General features: G+C 41.4%; 1 protein-coding gene across 1 annotated transcript in view; it reads left to right on the top strand.

The window, feature by feature from the left end:
* The first annotated feature begins 17,038 nt into the window (after positions 1 to 17,038).
* Positions 17,039 to 27,058, top strand: part of WAPL (WAPL cohesin release factor) — a 145,750-nt gene continuing 135,730 nt past the window's right edge. Inside the window, exon 1 of the mRNA XM_007941431.2 lies at positions 17,039 to 17,537. Coding sequence (XP_007939622.2) covers positions 17,039 to 17,537 — 499 coding nt within the window. The remainder of the gene's footprint in view (positions 17,538 to 27,058) is intronic.

The raw sequence follows: 27,058 nt of genomic DNA, 5'->3' as shown, positions 1-27,058 counted from the left end.
AAGGAACATTGTGGCTATACTTCCTTCAAGACTGATTTGTTCATTTTTCTAGCAGTCCATAGTATAGTCAATACTTTCCGGCAACACCACAATTCAAATGCATCAATTTTTCTGCAGCTCAAGCAGATGTGCAGGAGCAGTGGGCTGTCAGTAGCCCAGAGACTCGGGCACATCCAGGGTTCCTACTTCTTTGGTGAGAGTCACCGAAGATAAGAGTGTCAGCCAAACAAAACCATACGGAGAAATCATTATCTTTTCCCTTTTTTTTACATCTGTTACATTTTATAATACTCTTTTGGCTAAAAAATTTATCCCTTATACAGAAAAATAAGGAAGGTCTGTAGAGGAGGGCTGATTTCATGAGGCCAAATGAGATTGGGGCTTTTATCTTTTAATTCTGGTCATTTTCCCACGGACTTTAAAACAAAACAAAACAAAACAAAACAAAAACACCTTATATCTTTCTGAAGGACTCTACACACAACCTGAATTTATCGCTCCTAAATATTACTATCACAGGCAGCTAGGACAGAACTAAGTTATTTTTTTTTACCACAGGGAGGCACCCAACTCCATGTGATTTTCAAAATTTATCATGACTTGATAAAAATCAAATGCTTTTTTTTCTTTCAGGCAAAGGCAAAAAAAAATTGTTTGACGTCCACAAATGAGTGTAGTATTAAAGCAATGTTCTTAATTTATAATTTAGCATTGCCTCTTAGAGCCTAGTCTCTAAACAAACTAACTTCTTTCAAATTGTTTGAGATTTCTCAACTAGAGTAGGGTGGAACCAGGATTTGAGCCCAGACAACCGGACTCCAGGGCTCTTCCTGCACTCTTCAGTGAAGATCTTTTCTGCCTTTTTAATAATATTTAATGTTTAAAACTTCGGTTGACATACTTTTCAGTGTCACATCCACTACACAGAGGTAGTCACTCTTCCAAGATTTTTTTCTTAGTCCTCAGCATTAGCTCAAACCCACTGTGTAACTATTCATTGTTTCATTATTCTTTGTTGGTCATTAGGATGTGTTCTCAGGATCCAACCTGGCTCCCCACCAAAGGAAAAAAGGTATGGATACAGTGAGGGGTGGAAAACTTGGGCTCTTTGTTGCAATTAATCTCCTATACTTTGGTAGCATAGTGCCTAAGGCACTTGACTGCTAACCATAGGGCTGGCGGTTCAAATCCACCTGCCACTCCTCTGAAGGACATCCAGTCTGACTCGACGGCGCATAACATTACTTAAAAAGGTTTTAATTTCACTGTTGTTATGTGCTGTCAGTCCTCTGGTTAGCAGTCAAGTGCCTTAGGCACTACGCTACCAGAGCTCCCTTAATTTCACTAGAAAGCTTTATTTCTAAACTTGTATGTGTCCAATAAAATAGCACTGTCATAGTTATCCAGTGCTTGTATAACAGAAATAACACAAATGGATGATTTTAACAAGCAGAAATTTATTCTCTCACAGTTTAGGAGGCTAGAAGTCCAAATTTAGGGCATAAGTTCTACAGAAGGCTTTCTCTATTAGTTCTGGGGGAAGGATCTTCTCTCCTTTCAGTATCTGTGGGCCCAGCATCCTTGGAGATCTCCATGTGTCTTGGCATTAATCTTCCCCTGCGTGTAGGAGGTTCTCAGTGTAGAGACTCTGGGTCCAAAGAATGCACTCTGTTCCCAGCTCCTCTTTCTTAGTGGCAGTACGTCCTTCCTCGGCTCATTCCTCTCTCCTTTTCTCTCTTCTAAGGTAAGAGGTGGTACAGGTGGTATTGGATCAGGTCTGTGACCTGAATAAGGGTGTTGCATCCCACCCTCATCCCCTTACAACTGATTAATCATATCAGATCACATCATGGGTGATGATTACGTGATTAAATAATTGCCAAATTATGTTGTTACTTAACTATCAAACACTGAAAATCATGAACCAGCCAAATTGACACATATCTTTGTTGTTGTTGTTGTTATGTGCCGTCGAGTCGGCCCCGACTCATAGCGACCCCTCCTTGGGTTTCCGAGGCAGTATCACTACAGAAGTAGGATTGACCAACCTTCCTTCTGAGGAGTGGCTGGTGGGTTTGAACTGCCAGCTGTCTCGTTAGCAGGCAAGTGTCTTAGCCACTATGCTACCAGAGCTCCCAGACACATATCTTTAGAGGACACAATTCAGTCCATGAAAACCAAATAACCAGTTGTCATTGAGTTTACTGTGACTCATGGTCACCCTATGTGTCAAAGGAGACCTGTGTTACATAGGGATTTCAACGGCTCCTTTTTGGAAGTAGACTACCAGACTTTTCAGATGAGATGCCTCTTGGTGGACTCAAATCTCAAACTTTAAGTTAGCAACTGAGCATGTTTGTAGCACCCATGGACTCCTGATAATTTATATATATTTTTTGGTTTGTATATATATATACACACACACACACACACACACACGACTGCTACCCAGAAGGCTGGCGGTTCAAACCCACCAGCCACTCCTCGGAAGAAAGACTGGGCAATCTACTTCCGCAGAGATACCGCCTTGGAAACCCAAGGAGGGGTAGCTATGAGTCGGAATTGACTTGACAGCAGTGAGTTTGGGTTTTTTTGTATACATACATTTGGGAGCTCTGGTGGCACAGTGCCTAAAGCATCTGACTGCTAACCAGAAGGCTGGCAGTTCAAACCCACCAGCCACTCCTCGGAAAGACAACTGGGCAATCATCTACTTCCACAGAGATACTTCCTCAGAACCCCAAAGAAGGGTCACTATGAGAATTAACTCAATGGCAGTCAGTCTGGCTTTTATACATAAACACATATTTAGAAGGAACTATAGGGAGAAAGTGGCAAAATTATCTTTTTAGTGGGAGATTTCAAAGTACCCTTTGCAATTATTGATAGGTTAGACAAAAATATTAGTAAAGCTATAGAGGAGTTGGACACAATTTACAAGCTTTATTTAATGCAGGTATTCCATAACAAGTATTTACAGCACACTTTTCTGTGTGCAAGGCACTATTCCACCTGCCCTGGCTTTACATTGCTACTATTGTTAGGCGCCTCTGAGACAGTTTTGATTCAGAGAACCCATGTGACTGAGTAGAACTACCCTAATGCCTAAGGCATTTGACTGCTAACCAGAAGGCTGAAGGTTCAAACCCACCAGCCACTCCTCAGAAGGAAGACTGGGGTATCTACTTCTGTAGGGATACCGCCTAGGAAACTCAAGGAGGGGTCACTATGAGTCAGATCTGACTTGACAGCAGTGAGTGTGGTTTTTTTGGTTACATAGACTTTAAAAGAGCATAATGCTTGCGGCAGATGGTAGTTAAGCTAAAGCAATGTTTGGTTTTAAGAAGACTTCAGGTGATATTTTTGGTTTAAGTTTTAAAGATTATCTCAAAACAACAGTTCTGGGGGGTTCATCCAACCTCCATGGCTACAGAGAGTTTGATGGCTTTCATGAGTCCATGAAAATTGAAAATTCTGTTCTGCATTTTTCTCCTTTCAATCAGGATTCTTCTATAAAATCTTTGATCAAATGTTCAGTAATAGTAGCTTGGCAATTGCCATCACAGGATTCTCTCATATGCAATCTTCATGCAAATAGATCACCAGGTGTGGTGCAATGAGTTCCTTTATGTGGACTTTTGCTTTGGTGCTTTGGAAAACAGCTTAGGAGATTTTTCCCCTAAACCCTGAGGAGTTGTTACCTCCACCCTAGTTCTCTGGAGAAGGAAGTTGCTGGTGGTGAGGTTCTTAGGTTGTTTTACATTAGAGTTTGTTACTTCTTCCTCAGGTTGACTGGCATTTCCTGTGTGTTGTTGTTGTTATGTGCCGTTGAGTCGGACCCGACTCATAGCGACCCCTCCTTGGGTTTCCGAGGCAGTATCACTATGGAAGTAGATTGCCCCATCTTCCATTTGAGGAGTGGCTGGTGGGTTTGTACCGCCAGCCTTCTGGTTAGCAGTCAAGTGCTTTAGGCACTACACTACCAGAGCTCCCATTTCCTGTGTAAGCTATAAATGTTAAACAAACGTAATGACTACTATGGAGAAAAACAGTAGAGAATGGGGATACAGAGAGCTGGGATGGCAAGTTGAGGTTTTTAATTTTGGGGGTACAGAGTGCTGGGATGGCAAGTTGAGGTTTTTAATTTAAGTTGCTTCATCAGAGAAGGCCTATTGAGGGAGACACTTGAGCAAAAACCTGAAAGCAGAGAGGGAATGAGTCATGTGAGTATACTGAGGTTTAGTGAGAGAACAGCAAGTACAAAGGTCCTAAGGCAACAGCAGGCTTGGCATGTTCCAGCAGTAGACAGAAGGCAGGTTTGGCCAGGTGGGAAAGAATAGGAGTAAGCAGATAAGATAGGTAATATAGGGCCTTGTAGGCTATAATGATTTTAGATTTTAGTTTTGGTCACAGGAAGCCCCTGAAAGGTTATTTTTAAATTTTATTGCGATTTAGGTGACCATTTACAAGGCAAATTCATTCTCCATACAGCAGTTCATACACATTATGTTTTATGACATTGAGTGCAATTCTCCACAATGTAACAGCTCTCTTCCCACATCTTCCGTGTCCATCTTTCCTATGCATTTCTGCCCTCTGAGCCATCTCCCTGTGCAAATACTGCTATTCTGTTCTCCCACAATTGATAGTTCTAAGGAATGTATCTACCTGATGTAAATGCCTATTGTTTGGTTGGAAGCCACGAGAGTGAGTGCAACTCCAGATCTGAAGGGTAAGTAGGGTCCATAGTCTTGGGGGGTCATACCAGTCTCTACCAGACCAGTAAACATATATACATATATATATAGGAACCCTGGTAGCACAGTGCCTAAGGCACTTGACTGCTAACTGGAAGGCTGGCGGTTCAAACCCACCTGCTACTCCTCAGAAGGAAGGTTGGGCAATCTACTTCTGTAGTGATACTGCTTTGGAAACCCAAGGAGGGGTCACTATGAGTCGGGTTTGACTCGACGGCACATAACAACAAACAACATTATATATATGTATATATGTATACACACACACACACACATATATTATGATTTCAAGTTCTGTTCCATTGTTCTCCTACTCTATCCAGGATCTCCTCCTGAGCTGGTTGGCAGTGGTAGTTGGGCACCATCTAGTTCTCCTGGTCTCACAGTCATATAGGCTGAGGTCTGCATGGTCCGCTAGTCCCTTGGACTAATTGTTTCCATGCGTCTTTGGTTTTCTTCCTTCTTCTTTGCTCTGGACAAGGACAGACCAAGTGCTGTATCTGAGATGGCTGCTTGCAAGTTTTTAAGACCCCACTCACTACTTACCAAAGTAGGATATAAAAAGAAACTCACGGCCATCGAGTCAGATCCAACTCATAGCGACTCCTCGTGATCCCTCCTTGGGTCAGAGGCAGTACCACTACAGAAGTAGACTGCCCAATCTTCCTTCCGAGGAGTGGCTGGTAGGTTTGAACCACCAGCCATCTGGTTAGCAGTCAAATGCCTTAGGCACTACGCTCCCAGAGTTCCCCCTAAAGTAGGATACAGAACGTTTTTGTGTAGTATTTTATGCCAATTGAGCTTGATGTCCCGTGACCATTGTTCCAAGGCCACAGGTCCAACTACTCGCTCCCTCAGGGTGTGGCTGGCTGAAGCTAAGAAGTTATCGTAATTTTGTCCCTTGTCAGCTCTATTATACATACAGACACTCTTATAGCGCATATAAATACATATGTGGAAATATCACTTGTCAACTTTATATATGGTCATGGGTACATTCCCTTCTGCCTAGACATATCTGATCATTCATCCATTTACCCTGGGATGGGAGCTCTGGTAGCATAGTGGCTAAGGCACTTGACTGCTAACCATTAGGCTGGCGGTTCAAACCCACCAGCCACTCCTCGGAAGGAAGATGGGGCAATCTACTTCCGCAGTGATACTGCCTCGGAAACCCAAGGAGGGGTCGCTATGAGTCAGGTCCGACTCGATGGCATATAACAACAACAACAACATTACTGATAACACAGTAGTGTATATGTAAAAGGGTTTACTTTGTTGTCTGTACCTCTGATGCACCTCTCTGTCTTCCTTTCCCTTACGGTGTTGGTCACTCACTTTAGTATATTACCTTTCCCTTTACCCGTATCAGTATTTGTCTCTAGCTATCTAGCAGTGTTCCCTCCTTCCCCCTGCCACCCCAGGAGGGTTTTTGATCAGTGGGGTATCAGAGAAATAGAGTTGAGGACCCCAGTACAAGAGGGCTATCTCCAGAGGTAAGGGTCAGGTCACAAGACCTCTTAAGAAGCCGCTGGGTACCAATCCTTGTCAGGCAACATGCCCCCAGGGAATGTTTGTCTTGCTGTGTCTTTCAACTACTCAAAAGTTTATTCCCCAAAGGTTGTCCCCATCTCTGGAGAACATATTCCAATTATCCTGGAAAACAAAGTAATTGGGATTATAATAGTATTCATCTTCTCAATTCTCAAAAAGAAAACCTATCCAAGGCAAGACGGAAGGAAGATGGGGCAATCTACTTCCGTAGTGGTACTGCCTCGGAAACCCAAGGAGGGGTTGGTATGAGTTGGGTCCGACTCGACGGCACATAACAACAACAACATCGAAGGCAAGAACAAAAGGTAACTCCAGAAAGCACCCACTCTCCATTGGGAAATAAAGAAAGCAGGGATTGAAAGCCCTTGGGATTGGAGTATTGCAATTTAAAATAGGATAGTCAGCGGGAGAGTGGCTGAAAAGCTTATTTGAGTAAAGACCTGAAGGTGGTGAGGTAGCTGGGGTAAGAGTGTTGTACTAAGTGGGTATAACAAATGCAAAGTCCCTAAAGTGGGAATATATGCCTGGCAATTTTGTGAAACAGCAAGGAGATCATGTAGGGCCTAGTTACACAACTACTACAATGACCAGTTGTACAACTTATGTAACTTTGTTCCAGAAAAGGCCTTCTTAGCCAACTCCAAGTATGACAGTTCCCATGCCTTGCTAAAGCAAGGAGTATAATAACAGCAGACCAGTTGTCTCTGCAGGATTTTCTTAAACACTCAGCTAAAGTAAGCGCGAGCCCACCCATGTCAAGGTAGTGGGTTCTGCCTTTCTGTAGGTAGCACACAGGTGAGTATCCTGTAGCGTCAAAGGGTACAAACAACATGGCTCCGGTCAGTATTTTCAGTCTTTGGCATAAAAATGACACTTAATAAAGAAACAAACCCAGAGAACTTGCATAAAACAAAAAGTTGCCATCGACTTCAACTCATAGTGACTTTTCTGGTTACCTAGTGCTGTTCTGACAAGAACATACCACAAATGGATGGCTGTAACAAACAAGTTCATCCTCTTACAGTTTTGGAGGTTAGAAGTCTCAGTTCCAGATGCCAGGCTCTAGGCGCTGGGTGAACGCCCCCTGACCTTGGGCTTCAGCTCTGCCTCTTGCTCCTGGCCTACTGAAGTAGAGGCATCTCTTTACTCAGGCAGCTGTTGGCTGCTGAGGCTGACAAATCCAAGGCCGACAAATGAAAAGGCACAGTCCTGCTATTACCAAACCACAAGGTAGGCCATTAATTCAAGTCCATTAAAAGTCCCAAGACTGGCAGGGCAACACATTGCAGGCTGCTGAATGACGACTTGGCTACATGCGGGGTTCAAGCATGCCAAAAGCTGGAGACGTTCCTCAAAGTTGCTTCTTATATACAAGAAGCAGCCCACATTCCTAAAGGAGCTGCTTGGCTGCTCCCCTAGATTCCATCATGGAGTTAATTACAAATCTCACCTTGGTGAATAACTACATCCAGCTGCCCAGCCACTCAAACAGACCCAGCCAAGTTGACATACAACCTCAACTACCACAGTGACCATATGTGTGTGTAGAGTAGAACTGTGCTCCACAGTGTTTAATGACTGGTTTTTCAGAAGCAGCTTGCAGTTCTTTCTTCCAAGGTGCCTCAAGGTAAAACTGAATCACCAACCTTTCATTAGCAGTTGATTGTGTTGATTAGCAACTGAATGTGTTAACAGTTTGCACCATCCAGGGACTCTAGAGCTTGCACCATCAGACCTTCTCTTTCTCATGTCTAGCCCTCAGGACCCTGTTGTAGCAAAGAAGAGTACCTATTATGGTGCAGTGGTTAAGCCATTCAGCTGCTAACCAAAAGGTCAGTGCTTGATGGGAGAAAGGTAAGGTGGCCTGCTTCCATGAAGATTCATAACCCTTTGAAACTCTATGGGGCAGTTCTACCCTGCCCTAAAGGGTCACTTTCAATGATGGCCGTGGGTATTAGGGGTGTGGGATAAAAATGAGGGAGTACTGGTTATGAACTAAGGGTATCAGGAAGAAAAAACTGCTTACCCTGGTGCAGAACTCAAAGGAATGGGGTGGGGCTTGTACAGCCATCTGCATGCCTCAGTGGAATCAGGGAAGTAAAGGGTAAAGACACCCCCCAACCACTCAAAGAAAACCTTACTCCACAGTACAAAGTTGAGGTACAGACTGAAGGCCCAGGATAATCTGAACATCCTCCAAGGAAGGGGCCTAGAGTGGGTAGACTTTCCACCTGTATTTAGTGTGGGGCATTTGAGTGTGGAGAGCCCTAGCATAGCTCTTTTCAACGTTCAGACAGGGGGTCAGTGAAAAAGAGGGAGACCCTCAGTGAGATGGAGTGACACAGTGTGACTGCAACAATGGGCTCTGTGGTAGTTAAGTTTTTATGTCAACTTGGCTGAGCCTGGTTGAGTGGCTGGGCAGCTGGTGGTAGTTATTCCCCATGATGAGACTGGCAATCAACTCCATGGTTGGATCTACCACAAGCAGCTGAGTTGCCTTTGGGATGTGGTCTGCTACCTGTATATAAGGAGAAACTTTGAGAATGGTCTCTAGCATATGGCACTTTTGGACCCTGCATGTAGCCATGTCACTGCTCAGTAGCCTGCTATGCTCTGCCAACCTTGGGACTTACAATGGACTTAAGTTAATGGCCTGCTGTGTGGTTTGGTAAGATCTGGACTGTGCCTTTTTCCTTGGCAACCTTGGGGCTTCTCAGCCTCAGCAGTCAGCAGCTGTCTGAGTGAACAAATGCCTCTAGCTCCAGTAGGCTGGGAACAGGAGGCAGAGCTGGACCTGAAGGTTGAGGGGCTTTCACCCAGCCCCTAGAGCCTGGCACTTTGAACTTGGACTTAAAGCCTCCAAATTTTAAGAATAAACTCCTGTTATGTTAAGGCCATCCCAATTGTGGTATATATTCCTGTCAGAGCGGCACTAGGTAACCAGAACAGGCTCTAACATAGTAACAATGATTGTGAGGATGGTGCAGGACCAGGAAACGTTTTGTTCTGTTATATGTAATGTCACTGAGTCAGAACCAACTGATAGCACCTAACAAGCGTCCACAGATTAAAAATTCCTAAACACATATACGGGAGCTCTGGTAGCATAGTGGCTAAGACACTTGCCTGCTAACCAGACGGCTGGCAGTTCAAACCCACCAGCCACTCCTCGGAAGGAAGGTTGGGCAATCCTACTTCCGTAGTGATAACTGCCTCGGAAACCCAAGGAGGGGTCGCTATGAGTCGGGGCCGACTCGACGGCACATAACAACAACAACAACAAACACATATACACACTCATAATTTTTTACTTTCCAAATTCGGTACTTCTTTCTTTCTACCAGATTCAAGGTTATCCACAAGTAATGAGTATCCAGTACTTAAGAACACTGGATTCCTTTATTAGCTGTAGTGCATTCAGTTAACAGTATGAAATTCAAGTGAATCCCCTTTAGAACCTATGTTTACCCTTCACCTCCTTAATCCTAAGAAAAATATTAGATTGGGGTCAAATGCTATAAGGTTTACTTTATGTCAGTGTTTGCCAAACTTTAATGTGTGCACAGTCACTGGGGAGAAGCCCGTTAAAGTCTAGATTCTGATCAAGTGGAGTTGGGGCTGGGACAGGAAATCTGCATTTCCAACAAGCTTCCAGGTTATGCCTCAGCTGTTGACCAAGGATCACTTTTTGAGTAGCAAGAAGTACTTAGAAGTACTATTAAATTCTGGTGACTGCCTCGGAAACCCAAGAACGGTTGCTTTGAGTCGGGTCTGACTCGAGGGCACATAACAACAATGGTTAAAAGGAGCTGCGGTGGCGTAGTGCCTAAAGCATTTGACTGTTAACCAGAAAGCTGGCAGTTCATATCCACCAGCCACTCCTCAGAAGGAAGGTTGGGCAATCTACTTCCGAAGTGATACCGCCTTGGAAACCCAAGGAGGGGGTCGCTATGAGTCAGATATGGCAGTGAGTTTGGTTTGGTTTGGAATGGTTAAAATACTCTCCTGTTAAACAAAAAGGGCAGTGGTTCGAACACACCAGCAGCTCTGCACAAGATGAGATAATCTGTTTCTGTATAGATTTGCAGCCTTGGAAACCCTATGGGGCAGTACTACTTGTCCTATAAGGTCACTATCAGTGGGAATCAACTCAATGGCAATGGGTTTTTTTTTTGTTTTGTTTTGTTCCATTATTATTAGGAGCAGTGGTGGCACAGTGGTCAAAGCATTCGGCTGCTAACCAAAAGGTTGGTGGTTTGAACGTACCAGCTACTCTGAGGGAGCAAGATGAGGTAGTCTGCTTCTGTAAAGATTTACAGCCTTAGAAGCCCTTTGGGGCAGTTCTATTCTGTCCTATAGGGTCACTATGAGTTGGAATCGACTAGATGGCAGTGGGTTTTGGTTTCAAGTTCCATTATTAACACAACCACTGCACAAAAAGTTCTGGTGGAGATCTCATTTGGTTTCTAGGATAACAAGAGATCCAAAGACTATTTCTTTAAGAAATTAATTCTTCCACTTCCACGTGGCCTAACCAGCTCCAGCGAGGCCAGGGTATATACAATGAATACATCTTTTGGTGTCAGTGTTCACAGCATTCTTCTCAGGAAAACCTTGCAATTGCCCTCTGCCCACTTTGGCCTTTTTGATCTTAGCTTTTGCTTCTGATGATAATTACCCCCTAATTAGCATCCTCCACATTGTCATCTAAATAAGTACAGTCTAAGTGCAGACTGCACCTCTGTTAGCAATCCTCAAACAAACTGATAAAACAAGAGCTAGTCTGACTGGGATTTTAAAAGCTTGCAAGTGGCCATTTAGATGCAACGATGGGTCTGTCCTCAATCACAGCAAAGAAGATGAAGAAAACCAAAGACACATGGAAACAATTAGTCCAAGGGACTGGTACACCATACAGTCCTCAGCCTATATGACTATGAGACCAGAAGAATGAGATGGTGCACGGCTACTACTGTCAACCACTCAGAGGGGCATCTATATAGGAGATCCTGGATAGAGTGGGAGAATAATGTGGAACAAAACTCAAAATCATAAAAAGGGACCAGGTTTGCTGGTCTGATAGAGCCTGGTGGAAACCCTGAGACTATGGCCCCTAGCTGCCCTTCAGTTCTGGAATTGAATCCACTCCTGTGGCATCCAGCCAAACAAAAGATAGGCATATAAGCTGAACATTTACATTAGGTAGATACACTCTTTGAAGAGATCAATCATGGGAGAAATGAAGGGCTGTGTATGCACAGAGAGACAGCTCAGGTGGCAGGAGTAGAGGGGAGGGAAGGACACAGGGAAGAGGTGGCTGTGGGGAGGAAGTGAAAGAAGGGCTGTTATAGTGCAGGAGATTACAGTCAATGTCATGAGACAAAATGTACGGGAACTGCTGTATGGAAGATGAACATGTTCTATGAAGTTGCACCCAAACCACAATAAAATTTAAAACAAAATAAAAAAAGGCTAGTCTAAGTTTTAAAATAAAGTTGACCCAAAGTGGAATACACAGACATAACTTCCATTCACATAAACTACAGAACAGTTAGTTTCTTTTAAAACAAGAGAAAATACTGACAGAGCACTTGGGAAAATTGTAAATGTCAGAATATAAATTTTGCAAGCAGTCATGCCAAAATAAAACAATCCAACCATGCTAAAATTCACCTTACATTCATACTGGGAAAGGTAGCAGAGCCTCTGAACTAATTTTCCTTTACTCAGAGTTGGTCCAACATATTGGAGGGAGCTAGATAACTTCTAGGTGCATTCAAAGCAAATTACCCATTTGTGGGAGAAAGGCAGGCTTTTCACTGGAAGCAATTTCGATAGTATTTTCCTAATTCCTCAAGTGGGTCTCCATTAACAGCTTTCCAGACAACACAGCCATATGAATCATACACTTCTGTTAGAAGAGGCCGATTGTGCTACTCTTTGGAACGATGTTTTCCCACTGCGGCCTCTCAAAAACAACAGGCCTCTCAAAAACAACATTCCAATTTTCTGAATAGGTAAAACCTACACGGAAAAAACCTCAAACAACGCAAAAGGATGTACAGTGAAAAATAAATCTTCCTTCCTCCCATCATCCCCCATTTCCTTAGAGGTAACCTCTAGTTCATTTCTTTGAACATTTTATTACGGAAAATTCCAGATACTCAATTAGAGAAACCGGCATAAAAAGCCCATGTATTACGTATAATACAGCTTCAACAATGAAAAATACCCCGATCTTGTTTTATTCCCTTTCCCCACGTTCTGCAGGGGTATTTTAAAGTAAACCCCATTTTACCGTCAAAGGTTTAATTTTTTTTTTTTTTTTTAAAAAAAGGATAAACCCCACGTAACCGTTATCACACTCGGCAAGGTTAAAGATGGCTTCTTAATACCTCCCAATAATCACTGTCATTTTTAACTGGAGTTAGACAGACTGAGAACTACGGCATTAAGGTCTGAAAGGTTGGAGCTGGGAGTTTATGAAATTGCCAGGGGCCGACACCACTCGCAACCGTGGCCGTCCGTTGCTCAGAGCCTCAGGCCTCCCAGTTCCCCGCGGCGTCGTCGTTACCTGCGCCGGGCCCGCACAGGCAAGGTCGAGTCAAAAGGCTGCTCAGAGCCGCGAGCTTCCCACCTCCCCTCTCCCGGGTGGTGGCCCCAGCAGGCCCCGCGCAGCTGCACAACCCACGGTCCCCAGGCACCGGCGAGTCCCCGGAGGGGAAACGATTGACACAGCTGCCTGCACTGCGTCCCCAGCTCTCCCCCGCGGCACCTGCCTCTCCCAGTGGGGCCAGAAGTTGGAACTAGCTCCAGTGCCCCAGCGGGTCAAGGCCGCGCGGCGATCGCTCCGCTCGCCACCGCCCGCCTGCTCCCGCGCGGGACTAGCAACACCGCGATTTTGCGGACCGGGACTACAACTCCCGTCGGGCTCCGCGCCCGAGCCAATGGCGGGTCCCGGAGCATGCGTGACGCGGCGCCTGCGCGGCAGTTTGAGTAAGCGGCCGCGCGATTGGCTGCGGGGTCGGACGGCCGCGCGGGGCCTGTGGGAAGCGGAGTGACGGAGCGAGCGGCTGTTGGAGGAAGGAGGTGGGGGCCGGGAGCGCAAATGGCGTTGAGATGGTTCAGGGCCCTGTTCAAACTCCAGCGCTGACCATTCACCGGCGGAAGCGGCGACGCAGGAGGCGGTGGCGGCCCAGCGGGCGCACGTATCGGGCTGCGGTACTGGTTCTGGTAGCGGCAGCCAGGGAGGCCTAGTTCTGGGCCCGGCCGGCGGCGGTCGAGGCAAGGAGGGAAGTTACGGGGTCGCCGCCCCCACCCCCGGTAGCCTATTACTGAAAGCGGAGTCCCGGGTTTTGACGGTGGCGGAACTCCGTTCTTCACCCGTTTTCTCTGTACGTGTATCGACCGGCCCTGCTTTCCAGCGCGGGGCCCCCGCGCCCGCCCGTGGGCCGTTGGGAGCGGGAGAGGCGGAGGCGGCCCGAGGCCAAAGCACCCGCCAGCGCCGAGGGTAAGTGAGGTCTCGGGCGGTTGTCTAGGCCTGGAACGAATGTGTGAAGGTGGGGGACTCAGGGGCTGGTGAAAGTCTCGATATTTCACCCACCGGTCTCTGAGGAAGTTGGTCAGGAGAACAACCTGCAGAACTGTCTTTGCTCTTTTCCCTTTCCTGAGTTCTTTCTGGGCAGCTGCTGTTTTTTTCTCTGCCCGAACCTGGCCAAATGTATTGGTTTTAGCCCTAAAATCTTCCACGTCTTTTTCTCCACTCTGACCGACACGGAGGCCTCTATACTGTCCTGTGGAGTCGGTGGCAGAGGCTTCCGGGGTGTAGGAAACAACATCCCTTCCCTAGGCGGTCGGTGTGGGGAGGGGAAAAGTTGCTTGAGCTTCCAGCGGGAGGGGGCTGCCTCTCCCACTATTTCTTTCCGCACTGGCCGCCTCTAGGTGAGGATTCTAGGTGATTTAGTTGCTGCTTTCTAAGCCAGACAGACGCTAGTTTGGATGGGGATTGAGAGCGAGGACTATGTTTCAACTCACTTCCCTGAAAATTGGACCTGGCTTTGGTTTGAGTCAAAGGCCCAACGACCTAAAAGACTTAGTTGTGAATCATTCTTTTTCAGTTAGGTTAGTCTTTGGAGTTTGAAGCCTGAACAAGATAGTTTGTGTACTTGAGGCCCTACTTAAAATATGTCAAATATGTATGCATACTAATTTTTATATTTATACATCTTTTACGCTTTACATATAGATAATGTCACTGCAATGGTCTTTTCTCCTGATTTGTTTTAAATACATGGAAAACTATACAGGAAATAAAAAATAGAAGGTATTATAATGACCCCGCTTGTATCCATTGCTTGATTTCAACAAGTTAACTCTGGATCAAATTTGTTTCATCAACTCAGGTCCCATTTCACTCTCCTTAGTGTTAGAGGCACTTGACTGCTTGCTAACCAGAAGGCCGGTGGTTCAAACCCACCAGCCACTCCTCGGAAGGAAGGTTGGGCAAACTACTTCTGTAGTGATACCGCCTTGGAAACCCAAGAAGGGGTCGCTACTCGACGGCACATAACAACAGTGTTAGATAAACAAGTTGTTGATATTTCATCAAATATTTCACTGTTTATTTGTTAAACTACACAGACTCTTTGAAAAACGTATGCACAGTATTATCTTTTAAAATAATTAATGAATCCTACTTCCGTAGTGATACTGCCTCGGAAACCCAAGGAGGGGTCGCTATGAGTCGGGGCCGACTCGACGGCACATAACAACAACAACAATGAATCCTTAATGCTAAATACTCACAGTTATTTTTAGACTTTAAATTTCCAACAGTGAATGTTTTATGGTTCTAAGACCATTTTTATAGTGAAGTTTTCTGGTGTGGGGTTCATGGAGCTCAAGTCTAAATTTTTGGTCTGCCTTTGAAAGAAGTAAGGCCAGAAAGCAAGCGAGAATCATGAGACTGCATCTCATGTACTTTGGACATGCTATCTGGGGGAACCGATCTGGAGAAGACATCCTGCATGTGAAGGTAGAGGGTCAGAGAAAAAGAGAAAGATCTTCAGTGAGATGGATTGACACAATGGCTGCAACAGTGGGCTCAAGCATACCAGCGATTCTGAGGATGGCACAGAACGGGGCCATCCCCGTTGTACTTAGGGTTGCTGTGAGTTAGAACCCATTGGATGACACCTAACAACAACTGCTTAAGTATATCTGTAAATTTAGGTATGCAGATTAGGGCTTTACATTCTTACAGGAATGAAAAAATCATGACTTTAATTTCTTGTCCATGGTTAGTCTCCCCAGTATGCTTAGTTTTGTTGAGGATGTAACAAGAAAGAAATATTCTTTCCTGTAAATCTGTTCTACAAGGGGAAATAGATCTTCTCCAGGAAGAAATTTTACGACAAAAAGGTTTTCAGGCAAATTATAAACTACTTTCTGTTAACACAGAGGTATGTAATGACCAAATTAGTAATTATTTTGTCAAATTGGAATTAACTTCTAACGAAACATGGGTTACAGGAATCTTCTGAATATATGTGGAACTAAGTTGTGCAATGAGTCACTATAAAACATTTAAAAGTATAGGTCAAATATTGAAATTGTTGTGTTATAAATTAAAAGTAATGACAGTTTTCAAGCCTGCAGGCAGTAGCTCAGTTTTTTCCCTACTTATATTGATAATTAAACTCCAGAAGGTGAAAGTATAAGAAATGGATAAGAAATATATAAAAAGTAACATAAGTTTGTTTTAAAAAATGTTTGATTCTTATTTCCCTGATAATTTTTTTCTTCCTAGTACCTGTTTTTATGTAGATAAATTAGATGAATCAATTTGTCTCTTATAAAACTAATAGGGAAATAAAGCTAATATGTTTTATTGCTTTGTTTAATAACCCATGGAACAGTGTAGTATGTTGAGTTTTAACAGTCCCAGAAAATATAACTCAGCAAATGAGCACAGCACTATACAGGCAGGGAGAATGGAATGAATATGGTTTCTTATGCTTTTGGGGCATGGTCATCTAAGGAATAATTTTCAAGTCACTGTCTAAATTACATTAGATTAAGAATCAGTCTTCAAGGTAAGGTTGGGGTAAAAGATGGAAGTTGTAATATATAAGAAAATAGTACCAAATTATGACATTTTTTTCTTCATAGGAATGACTGCTTTGAAATTAAAAAAAAAACAAACCCTAAATTTAATCAACTATATATCATTTCTGAGAGGTTGAGAAAATAAACATTTTGTTGTACTTAAGATTTTGCAGTATTTTAGGGTAACAACCCTATTCAGATTAGTTTTTTAAAGGTAAAAATGATGTCTCACGAATAGTAAATTTTTCATACAGAATGTTGTTGTTGTTATGTGCCATGTAGATGTTTCATTATAAGTTGGTTTTATAAATGCCGTCTTATAAATTGGCTAGTCGTACTTTTTTACTTTGTAAGTAGTATGAGTATGTACTCACTGTTAAAAAAAATTGAATTGACATATAGAAGTATGTGGAATTAAAAAATGAGCCTCTTTTTACACTTCTTCACCATATTTTTTAACCATTTTAAAGATTTGTGTCTTCATTGTTGAGAAGTAAGATGGAGAGAATCCTTAGGTTCTTATTTTTATATTCAGTGTTAAATATTTGGTGATTTTATATATAAATACATTTTATATATATGTATTTTTTTCCCCTACAGAATATGAAACAGTTGTCAAAATGACATCCAGATTTGGGAAAACATATAGTAGGAAAGGAGGAAATGGCAGTTCAAAATTTGATGAAGTCTTTTCCAACAAACGGACCACCCTTAGCACAAAATGGGGAGAGACCACATTTATGGCTAAATTAGGGCAGAAGAGGCCCAATTTCAAACCAGATATCCAAGAAATCCCGAAGAAACCTAAGGTGGAAGAAGAAAATACTGGGGATCCTTTTGGATTTGATAGTGATGACGAGTCTTTACCAGTTTCTTCAAAGAATTTAGCCCAGGTTAAGGGTTCTTCTTACTCAGAATCTAGTGAAGCTGCTCAGCTGGAAGACGTCACGTCTGTACTTGAAGCTAATAGCAAAATTAGTCATCCAGTGGGTGAAGACACTGTTGTATCTGATAAATGCTTACCTTTGGAGGATACTCTGGCTGGTAAAGAAAAGAGCACAAACATAATCTTTGAGGATGACGCAAGCAAGATTAGCTGTGCTGCATTAATATCTTCAGGTGAGTTTTGATTTTCTTTATCCTGATCCATATAGCATCTTGCAAGCCAGTTAGTTAAATGATTTTAAAAATATAAATTGCTTGTAAATGAGAAAAATATTATACTTTTTGGATTTTCTTTCTGCTTTTATGGTTATTGAGGACTATTGACAGTTTTGTAAAGGAAATCTAAGAACTTCAAAGAAACCAGTTGGGGGTTGGAATTTTATTTAATCAAGTTGAATATTAATGTTTTAGACTATTTTTCAGGGTACATTTTGTGAACAATCATTCATAAATCCGTGAGTCCAATAGAAATATCTCTTTTTGCTTTGTTAGGATTCCAGTGTCACAGTTCTGTTACTGTAGAGGGATTGGGAGGGTATTGATAGTGAAAATAAGATGGTCATTTACAAGGAAGATTAGTTTTAGGACTGATAGACTCTCTTCCAAAACTAGTTCGGGAAGATTAATGATAGATTGAGTGGCATCATCAAATAATTAAACTTTATTCCAATATGAGATTAGTTTGGAATCTTTTTGGGGCTAGTAGCAACTTACATTAATAATTTGTAATCCATGAAATTGATTGTTAACTTACAAATGTTAATTTGTAAATCTGGAATCTGATAACTCTCATAAAGTGTCTTTCATTGTTTATACTAATTTCTGTAAGAGGTTTGAGACATCCAGAGCTCCTAAATGATGAAGGTACAGTTAATTAAGTCTCAAGAGCTAAAAAGGAATGTGCAAGGTAGAAAGTGAGCCCTCTTTCAGTGATAGGACAGCCACTGTGGTGTAGTGGCAAGTAAATCTTAATTCTCAACTTCTTGACAATTACAGTTTAGTGATATAAGAGTTTATGCAGGTACTATATTTTGAAAGGATGTAAAGACAGAAGTTGACTATTACTGAATTCTTAAGAGAAATTTGTCCTTTGGGAGCTTAATATAAGGTGCATCATACCGCATAATGGACTGTGCCTTGCATAGTTTACTAAAAATGCTAAGCATTTTTCACTGCTTTTGTTAATGTCTTGCTGTTGGATGAGAGGATAAGCCAGCTGTTATTGTCATTCCCTTGATCTTCTGGGTTAATTCTGATTTGGCTGTCCTTACTGCTTTGTCCACATTTCTCTTGAAGCATTGTTCATAAGCTAATGACAGGTTAAATCTTCGTTAAAAAATTGAAAGTATAAAAACTGTTCCCAGGTCAGCTTCTAAAAATGCATTATAACCATAGAATAATTGTGCTAAAATGACTTTAAACTCATTTTATAGAGACACACAAAAAGGTTAGGTGTCTAGGATATGTTAGTGGCTGATTGGAAATAGATTCATAAATGGATTTTTCAGCATGTTATGTGGAGAACCTACTACTATATGTTACAAACAAATGCTATTTCACTTCAGTTATCTAGTATTCTTACTGCCATATCTTGTCCTCCAATGGTTAATCCACAATGTAGAGCAGGTAGGCTGGAGGAAGATAAGGCTGGACAAGTATTAAGAGTGTCAAGGAAGCAAGAGGTAGGCTCTAGTGCAGAGGGGTATCAATAGGAATGAATGGTTAGTTAAAGGGGTTCCAGGAACTTGGAAGTTCATAAACAGCAATTGCTTATATAGCTCTGTTGATGATTTCATAATTGCTGTTTGAAATTGGTTAGCAGGAACTGGAAATAGTTTTCTGTACAAGTGAGATTTAGCTTTTCAGTCTAATACATGTAGCTAAAGAGTAGTTCTGAAACTGATACTGTGAACTGACTGGGAACCCAAAACGTATACTAAAATACAGATAAATAGATGTTCAAGAACATCCACTTTATAGTTGAAAGGGAATAGTTTTTTCTTTTTTCCTTTCCCTTACGTACTCAGGGCTTCAGCAACCCTGGCAACCCACCGTAGCATAAAGAAGGAACTTTGAGGGAATATTTCTAATTCTTTCATCGTTACAGCTAATACCTAACATGTACAAGTTAGCTGTTCTTAAAACTTTGTAAGTTTGTATGTTTTTAAGTTGGTTAGAATTCTGGAAATTGGTGTATGCTTTATGATCTTTCTTTTCTTTGCCTCTCCTTCTAAAATTTGGCATTTTATTTGTGTCCAGACCCTTTTTGTATTATGTCAGTCAGATTGTCATTGCCTTTACTCTCAGAAAGCCTTTTGATTTTAAAGTTTAGAACATCAAACGTAAGTTTTCATAAAAGGATTTTTTTAAATCTAAAGTGATTCCTAACATTTTTTGAGTTAGAGAATGTTTTTGACAATGATGAAAAATTTGGACCTTTTCTTTTAAGAAAAATGCTTGTGCACCTACTTAGACCTCAGAAATCTTTTGTAGGTCATTGTTCATGCATTTTATTCAAGATCCTGTGGTAAATTTTATCAACAAGCTGTTCAGAGTACACAGATTAAGTTCCATAGTATTTTTCCAATTGAGTGTGTCTGCACATTAAAAACCTTTTTTTTTTTTCTGTAGAATCATATTGTAGAAAAGGGCTTATCTAAGCCCAAACTTTTATCATGTCATTTCTCCTGGTATTAAGTTTTAACTACATCTTTCATAAAGAAAGGAAAATATGTGTTCAATTTTTAGGTACTGTTAAAATTCTTTGTTTTAAATATAACACATACTTTTCAACAACTCAGGGTGAGGTCATGGTAAAACGGTATGGTTGCCATTTTCCGTTCCGTTGCTTGAGGGGTAGGAGAACAAATGGAATGGTTCATTACAAACGGAATGAAAGCTGCAGGAAAGGATTGAGTTGCTTAAATATTCTAAACTTTGGTTATTAAAAAAGTTGCTTAAATATTCTAAACTTTACTTACTTGAAAAAAACAAAAACAAAACCTTAATATAGAAATTTCAGCCATACAAACATAAAATAGTAAAAGACTCCTGTTTAAAAAAAAAAGGGGAGGTGGAATCATAGCTGCTGAGTCAATTCTGACTCATTGCCACCATATAGGACAGAGTAGAACTGCCCCATAGGCTTTCCAAGGCTATCAGTCTTTATGGAAGTAGACTGCCACATCATTTCTTCTACAGAGTAGCTGTTGGGTTTGAACTTTACATCTTCAGTTAGCAGCCAAGTGCTTTAACCACTGTGCCACCACGGCTCCTAAAAAAAACCCATGTACCCATTAAACCAGCTTTAACAATTGTCAGTGTATGGAAAATCTTTTTTTATCTGTTCTACATACTATTCTCCACCTCTCATTTTCTACCCCTTTGATTATTTTAAAGTAAAATAAACAAGGATTATTACTTACTCAATAAGCTTTCTTAATTTGCAAATACTTCAATATCTGACCTTTTAATTTAAGATTCTGATTGCTGCATCCACAGAGATCTTATAGTTTGTTTTTTTCCTTCCTTTTGTTCTATTGATGTGGTGTATGGAGTTGATTGATTTTCTAATGTTGAACCATTTCTGCAATCCTGGAATAAATCCCACTTGTTCATGGTATATGCTCAATATGCTGTTGGATTCTGTTTGCTAGTATTTTACTTCTGTATTCAAAAGAGATATTGGCCTGTAGCTTTGTTTTCTTGTCGTTTTTTTGTGTTTTGGTATTGGTCATGTTTGCTTCATAGAATGAATTGGGGAGTATTTCTTCTCTACCTTTTGGAAAAGTTTAAATAAGACTGGTGTCCATTTTTCTCTAAATGTTTGGTGGAATTCCCCAGTGACGCCATCTGGTCCAGGACTTTTTGTTTTGTTGTTGGGAAGTTTTTGATCTTTGATTCAATCTCATTTGTTACAGGTGTATTGAGACTTTCTATTTTTTCTTGAGTCAGTTTGAGTAGGTTGTGTGCTTTTAGGAGTTTGTCCATTTCATCTAGGTTATCTAGTTTCCATACAGTTCAAAATAGTCTGTAAAAATACTTTTTATTGAGTCAACTAATATCCCCTTTCATATTTTGGATATTTGTGTCACATTTCTTTTTTTTCTTTTCCTTTAGTCAGTCTAGGTAAAGGTTTGTCAATTTTATTGATCTTTTGCAAGAACCAGTTTCTGGTTTTGTTTATTTTTCTGGTTTCAATTTTATTTCTACTCTGCTATTCTCTTTCTTCTGGTAGATGTAGGCTTATTTTGCTGTTCTTTTTCTGGTTCCTCAAGTTGTAGAATTAGGCTGTTGATTTGAAATACTGCTATCAGATTCCCTCCGAGTATTGCCTTCCCTACCTCTTACAAGTTTTGGTATATTGTGCTTTCATTTTCATTTGACTGAGAGATGTGTGAATTCTCTTTGATTTCTCGAGTCATTGGTAGCTAATAGTATGTTATTTAATTTCCGTGTATTAGTTTACTTTGCAATTTTTTTCTGGATTTCTAACTTTACTCCATTGTTGTTAGGTGCCATCGAGTCAGACCTGACTCATAGCAACCCCTCCTTGCCAAGGCAGTATCACTACGGAAGTAGATTGCCCAACCTTCCTTCCTAGGAGTGGCTGGTGGATTTGAACCGCCAGCAGTCAAGTGCCTTAGGCACTATGCTACCAGAGCTCCTTCACTCCATTGTGGTCAAAAAAAATATTTTGTATGATTTCAGTCTTTTAAAATTTATCAAGACTTGCTTTGTGACCTAGCATATAATATCCTGGGCAATGGAGTAGAAATGTACATTGTGCTGTTTTGGGGTGGAATGTTCCTTATATGTCTGTTAAGTCTAGTTGGTTTATAGTGATATTCAGGTCCTCTCTTTCCCTGTTGCTCTTCTTTCTGCATGTTCTGTTCAGGAATAAAAATGGTGTATTGCAGTCTTCAACAACTGTGGTGGTCTCTCTTCCTCACTTCAATTCTATCAGTGTTTGCTTTATATATTTAGTTGCTCTGATGTTGGGTGCATATATATTTATGATTATTAAATTTTCATGGTGAATTAACCCATTTATATCACTATATATTATCTATCATTCTTTCTTCTAGTGGATTTGTCTTAAATTGTATTTTGTGTGATTGTAAGATCCATCACCCCAGCTCTCTTTTGGTTATTACTTGCATAGAATATTTTTTCCATTCTTTCGTTTTCAACCTGTTTGTGCCTTTATGTTTGTCCCTTGTAAATAGTACATAGTTGTTTTTTTTTTTTTTTTAATCCATTCTGCCACTCTGCCTATTGATTGGAGCATTTAATCTATTTATTCACCGAACTCGCTGCCATTGAGTTGATTCCGACTCACATTGACTCTGTTTGGGTTTCCGAGGTGGTAAATCTAAAAATAGATTGCTCAGTCTTCTTCTGCAGAGTAGCTGATGGGTTTGAACTGCCAATCTTCTAGTTAGTACTTGAACGCCTTAGGCACTATGCTACCTGAACTCCTAATCCATTTATATTCACTGTAATTACCTATAAGTGAGTGAGTTCTGTCATTTTGTCATTGGGATTTTATGGGTATTAAGTCTTTGTCTTTCCATTACTTCTTGCTTTTATGTTTTGTTGGTTTATTGTAGTGAGCTATTTTTCTTCCCTTCTTCTTTCCTTTTGTATGTGCTTTTAAGATAGTTTCTTAGTTGTTCCATGAATACTGCATATAACAGCTTGTAGTTATAATATCCTAAGGTAAGTTAGAATGTAAGTATCAACTTAACTTCAGTAATAGACAAGAAATTCCATACCTATATTATTTTTCCCTATAAGGAGTTCTGAAGGCATAGTGGACAAGGCATTAGGCTGCTAACCAGAAGGTCAGTGGTTCAAACTCATCAGTTGCTCTGAGGAAGGACGGTGGGGCAGTCTACTACCGTAAAGGTTTACATCCTCGGAAACCCAGTAGGAGTTGCTGTGAGTCAGAATTGACTCGATGGCAGTGAGTTTGGTTTGATTGTTCTTCCCCATTTTGTTAACGCTAACTATATCTTTCTATTTCACGTGCCCTATAACATAATTTTTATCTGATGTGATTTTATCTTTATTTATTACACATTTATCAATAAAAGCATTAAGAGCAAAGCAATTAGAATTCCCAAGCATAAATGAGTTATTACCATTTTTATACTTGTTCATTCAGTTCTCTTTATTAGGGATCTTTCTTTTTACGGTGGGTTTAAATTACTTTCTATTTTATTTCATCTGCCAAACTCCCATTAGTAGCCTTTGTAGGGCTGTTCTGGTGGATATGAACGCTGTTAGGTTCTGTTTGGAAATGTTTTAATTTCACCCTCTTTTTTTTTTTTTTAATCGTGATTTCAGTGAAAGTTTACAGAGCAAATCCAGTTGCCATACAGCAGTTCACACACACTTTGTCTCATGACATAGACTACAATTTACCCCAATGCAACAGCTCCCCTCCCACATCCTCACAATAGTTACCTCTTCCCTGTGTCCATCTTTCCATGCACTCCTGCCCCCTGAGCTGTCTCTTGGTACATAAACAGCCTTTCTTTCTGCCATGATTGTTCTCTCCAAGGAATGTTATCTACCTCAGGTAAATGTTCAACTCATATGCTGTCTTTTGTTTGACTGGAAGCCACAGGTATGGGTTTCATTCCAGACCTGAAAGGCAGCTAGGGGCCATAGTCTCAGTGGTTCCATCAGGCTCTATCAGACCAGCAAACCTGGTCTCCCCCCCCCCCCCAAATGATTTTGAGTTTTTCCACACATTGCTCTCCCTTTCTATCCAGGATCTTCTACATACATCCCCCTCCGAATGGTTGACAGTGGTAGCCAGGCACCATCTAGTTTTTCTGGTCTCATAGTCCTATAGGCTGCCTATCGCATGGTATACCAGATGCTTTGTTTCCGTGAATCTTTGGTTTTCTTCATTCTTCTTTGTTCTGGTTTCATCTAGATGGCTGCTTGCAAGCTTTTTAAGATCCCAGTTGCTACGCGCCAAAGTAGGAGGTGGAACAATGTTTTGTGTAGTATATTAATGCCAGTTGAGCTTGATGTCCCGGTGCCTATGGTCCTGAGCCCACAGGTTCAACTGCTTGCTCCCTTTGGGTAGCTGGCTGTGACCAAGAAGGGACTACAGCCTTGTCCCTTGTCAGCTCTACTGTACCCCTGGGGATTCTTACAAAACATGCAAATACATTAGTATACATGGTCTTGGGTACACTCCCCCCTGCCTCGACATACCTAATAGTTCAGCCTGTCCCCCATCTATCCACTTGTATAGCCATGTTTGCCTTCACTGAAAACGCAGTACTGTATCTGCAAAAGGGTTCATCTTTGTTGTCTGCACTTCCGACGTACCTCTCTGTGTCTTCCTCTTCCTCAGTGCCACCATGCTGATAATCACATTTGGTACATTGCCCTTCTCTTCACCCAAATCAATACTTATGTCTATCTAACAGTGTTCCCTGCCCTCCCCTCCCACCCCTGGTAACCAACAAAGAAAATTTCCTTCCATAGATAAACCTTCCCTTGACTTTTATAATAACGGACTAATATAATATTTGTCCTGTGATTGATTTATTTCACTCAGCATAATGTCCTCCAGGGAGCTCTGGTAGCATAGTGGCTAAAGCACTTGACTGCTAACCAGAAGGCTGGCGGTACAAACCCACCAGCCACTCCTCGGAAGGAAGGTTGGGCAATCCTACTTCCGTAGTGATACTGCCTCAGAAACCCGAGGAGGGGTCGCTATGAGTCGGGGCCGACTCGACGGCACATAACAACAACAACAAATGTCCTCCAAGTTCATCTACGTTATGTGGTGTTTTGCAAATTCTAGGTTATTCTTTAGGGTTGCATAGTTGCTAAAAGGGCAAGGGGGCCAAATCTCCTGACCTCCTCTAATCCCACAAGAGGAAGACAGAATCACTATCAGTAATCCAAGGCCTGTTACTGCAAGGCCAGACGTGCTGCCTCCCTCCTCCCAAAGCACCCACTCCCTCTCTCCTGGGTCCGGTAATTCACTGCAGTGGCCACACAGAACTCACAGATTATAGGGGTTTATTAGGGAAGCACCAGGCTACAATTCAAGTTCAGGAAAAACGCTCAGTCTCTCTCCTAGCCCACAGTCTCTCTCCTAACAGTCTCTCTCAGTCTTTCTCCCAACAGTGAGTGTCCCTCGGTGTCTCACTCAGCAATGAGTGTCTCTTGCGTCTCTTTCCCAGCAGCGCGTGTCTCTTTCAGCAGCACATCTTCCTCAACCAGCAGTCGGAGAGAGACTACTTCTACTTCTAGGAGGCCTCCTTTTGAGCCTGGCAGAGTGGCTACACTAACCAATCATAACATCAGAATTCTAAGCACCTGAGAGAGAGTAGGAAGTTCCCAGAACATTGCTTTGTGTTACACCCAACAGAAATACCCCAGGGGGATAACTTTTACAATCAGGAGCTCCTCAGTTGCTCACAGGAAATTCCACCATGGAGTTTACAAAGACTTATGGCTAGAAAAGCCATACCAGGTAATTTACTATACTGCAATAGTATTCCATTGTGTGTATGTACCAAAGTTTGGTTATCCATTCCTCAGTTGACAGACACCTAGGTCATTTCCAACTTCTTGCTGTTGTAAATAGTGCTGCGTATTTCTATTCTCATGGCTCTCACTTCTTTAGGATGTATAGCTGGTAATGCAATGGCTGGGTCAAATGGTATTTCTGTTTCTAACTTTTGAAGGAATTGCCATACCGCTTTCCACAACAGTCCCACCAGCAGTGTATGAGAGTCCCAATCTCTCCACATCCTTGCCATTATTTATTATTTTCTGTCTTGTTGACTTTTGGTACTAGTGCTGGGGCCAGATGGTATCTAAATGTTGTTTTGATTTGCATCTCTCTAATGGCATTAACAAATAATCATTTTATTAAAATATCATATTATTTCTGCATTATTTTGAAGAAAAATTATTTTCTAAGACAAAAATTAGAAGAGTAGCTTTGTTTTAAATATTTCACAAATTTTTATATTGCCTGTCTTAAAAAGATCTGGATTCTTATAGCTGTTTCTTTCTGGCTTTGGCTAAAATATATGAAGAAAATTCAGCATCACATAGTTACATACTGTAGTTGTATTTTGAATAGTCTTTTCAGGTAATTGTGGTCATTCTTCTTTGATACTGCACCAAAACTTAACAAGTGGATCCATAAATGATCATGAGCATTTCTTCATATACTTTTTGGCCGCCTGAATATCCTCCTTGGTGAAGTGTCTATTCATATCTTCTGTCCATTTTTCAATTGGATTATTTGTCTTTTTGTTATTGAGGTGTTGGAGTTTTCTATAATTCTAGAAATAGTCACTTGTCAGATATGTCATTGCCAAATATTTTTTCCCAATCTGTAGGTTCTCTTTTGACTCTTTTGGAGAAGTCTTTGGAAGCACATAAAAATTCAATTTTTAGAAGGTCCTATTCATCTAGTTTCTCTTCTGCTGTTTGTGTATTTTGGGTTATGCTTGATAGTCTATTTATGCCATATATTAGGGCCCCTGAACTTGCCCCTAGTTTTTCCTTTAGGAACTCTGTAGTTTTAGGTTTCACATTGAAGTCTTTGATCCATCTGGAGTTCGTTTTTGTGTATGGTGTGAGGTACAGATCTTGTTTCATTTTTCTGCAAATGGATTTCCAGTTTTGCCAGCACCATTTAT

This window comes from Orycteropus afer, unplaced genomic scaffold (genome assembly GCF_000298275.1).
Source record: "Orycteropus afer afer isolate SDZICR_OR568_19922 unplaced genomic scaffold, OryAfe1.0 scaffold00080, whole genome shotgun sequence".
NCBI lineage: Eukaryota > Metazoa > Chordata > Mammalia > Tubulidentata > Orycteropodidae > Orycteropus > Orycteropus afer.
This window is presented reverse-complemented; position numbering and strand designations above follow the sequence as displayed.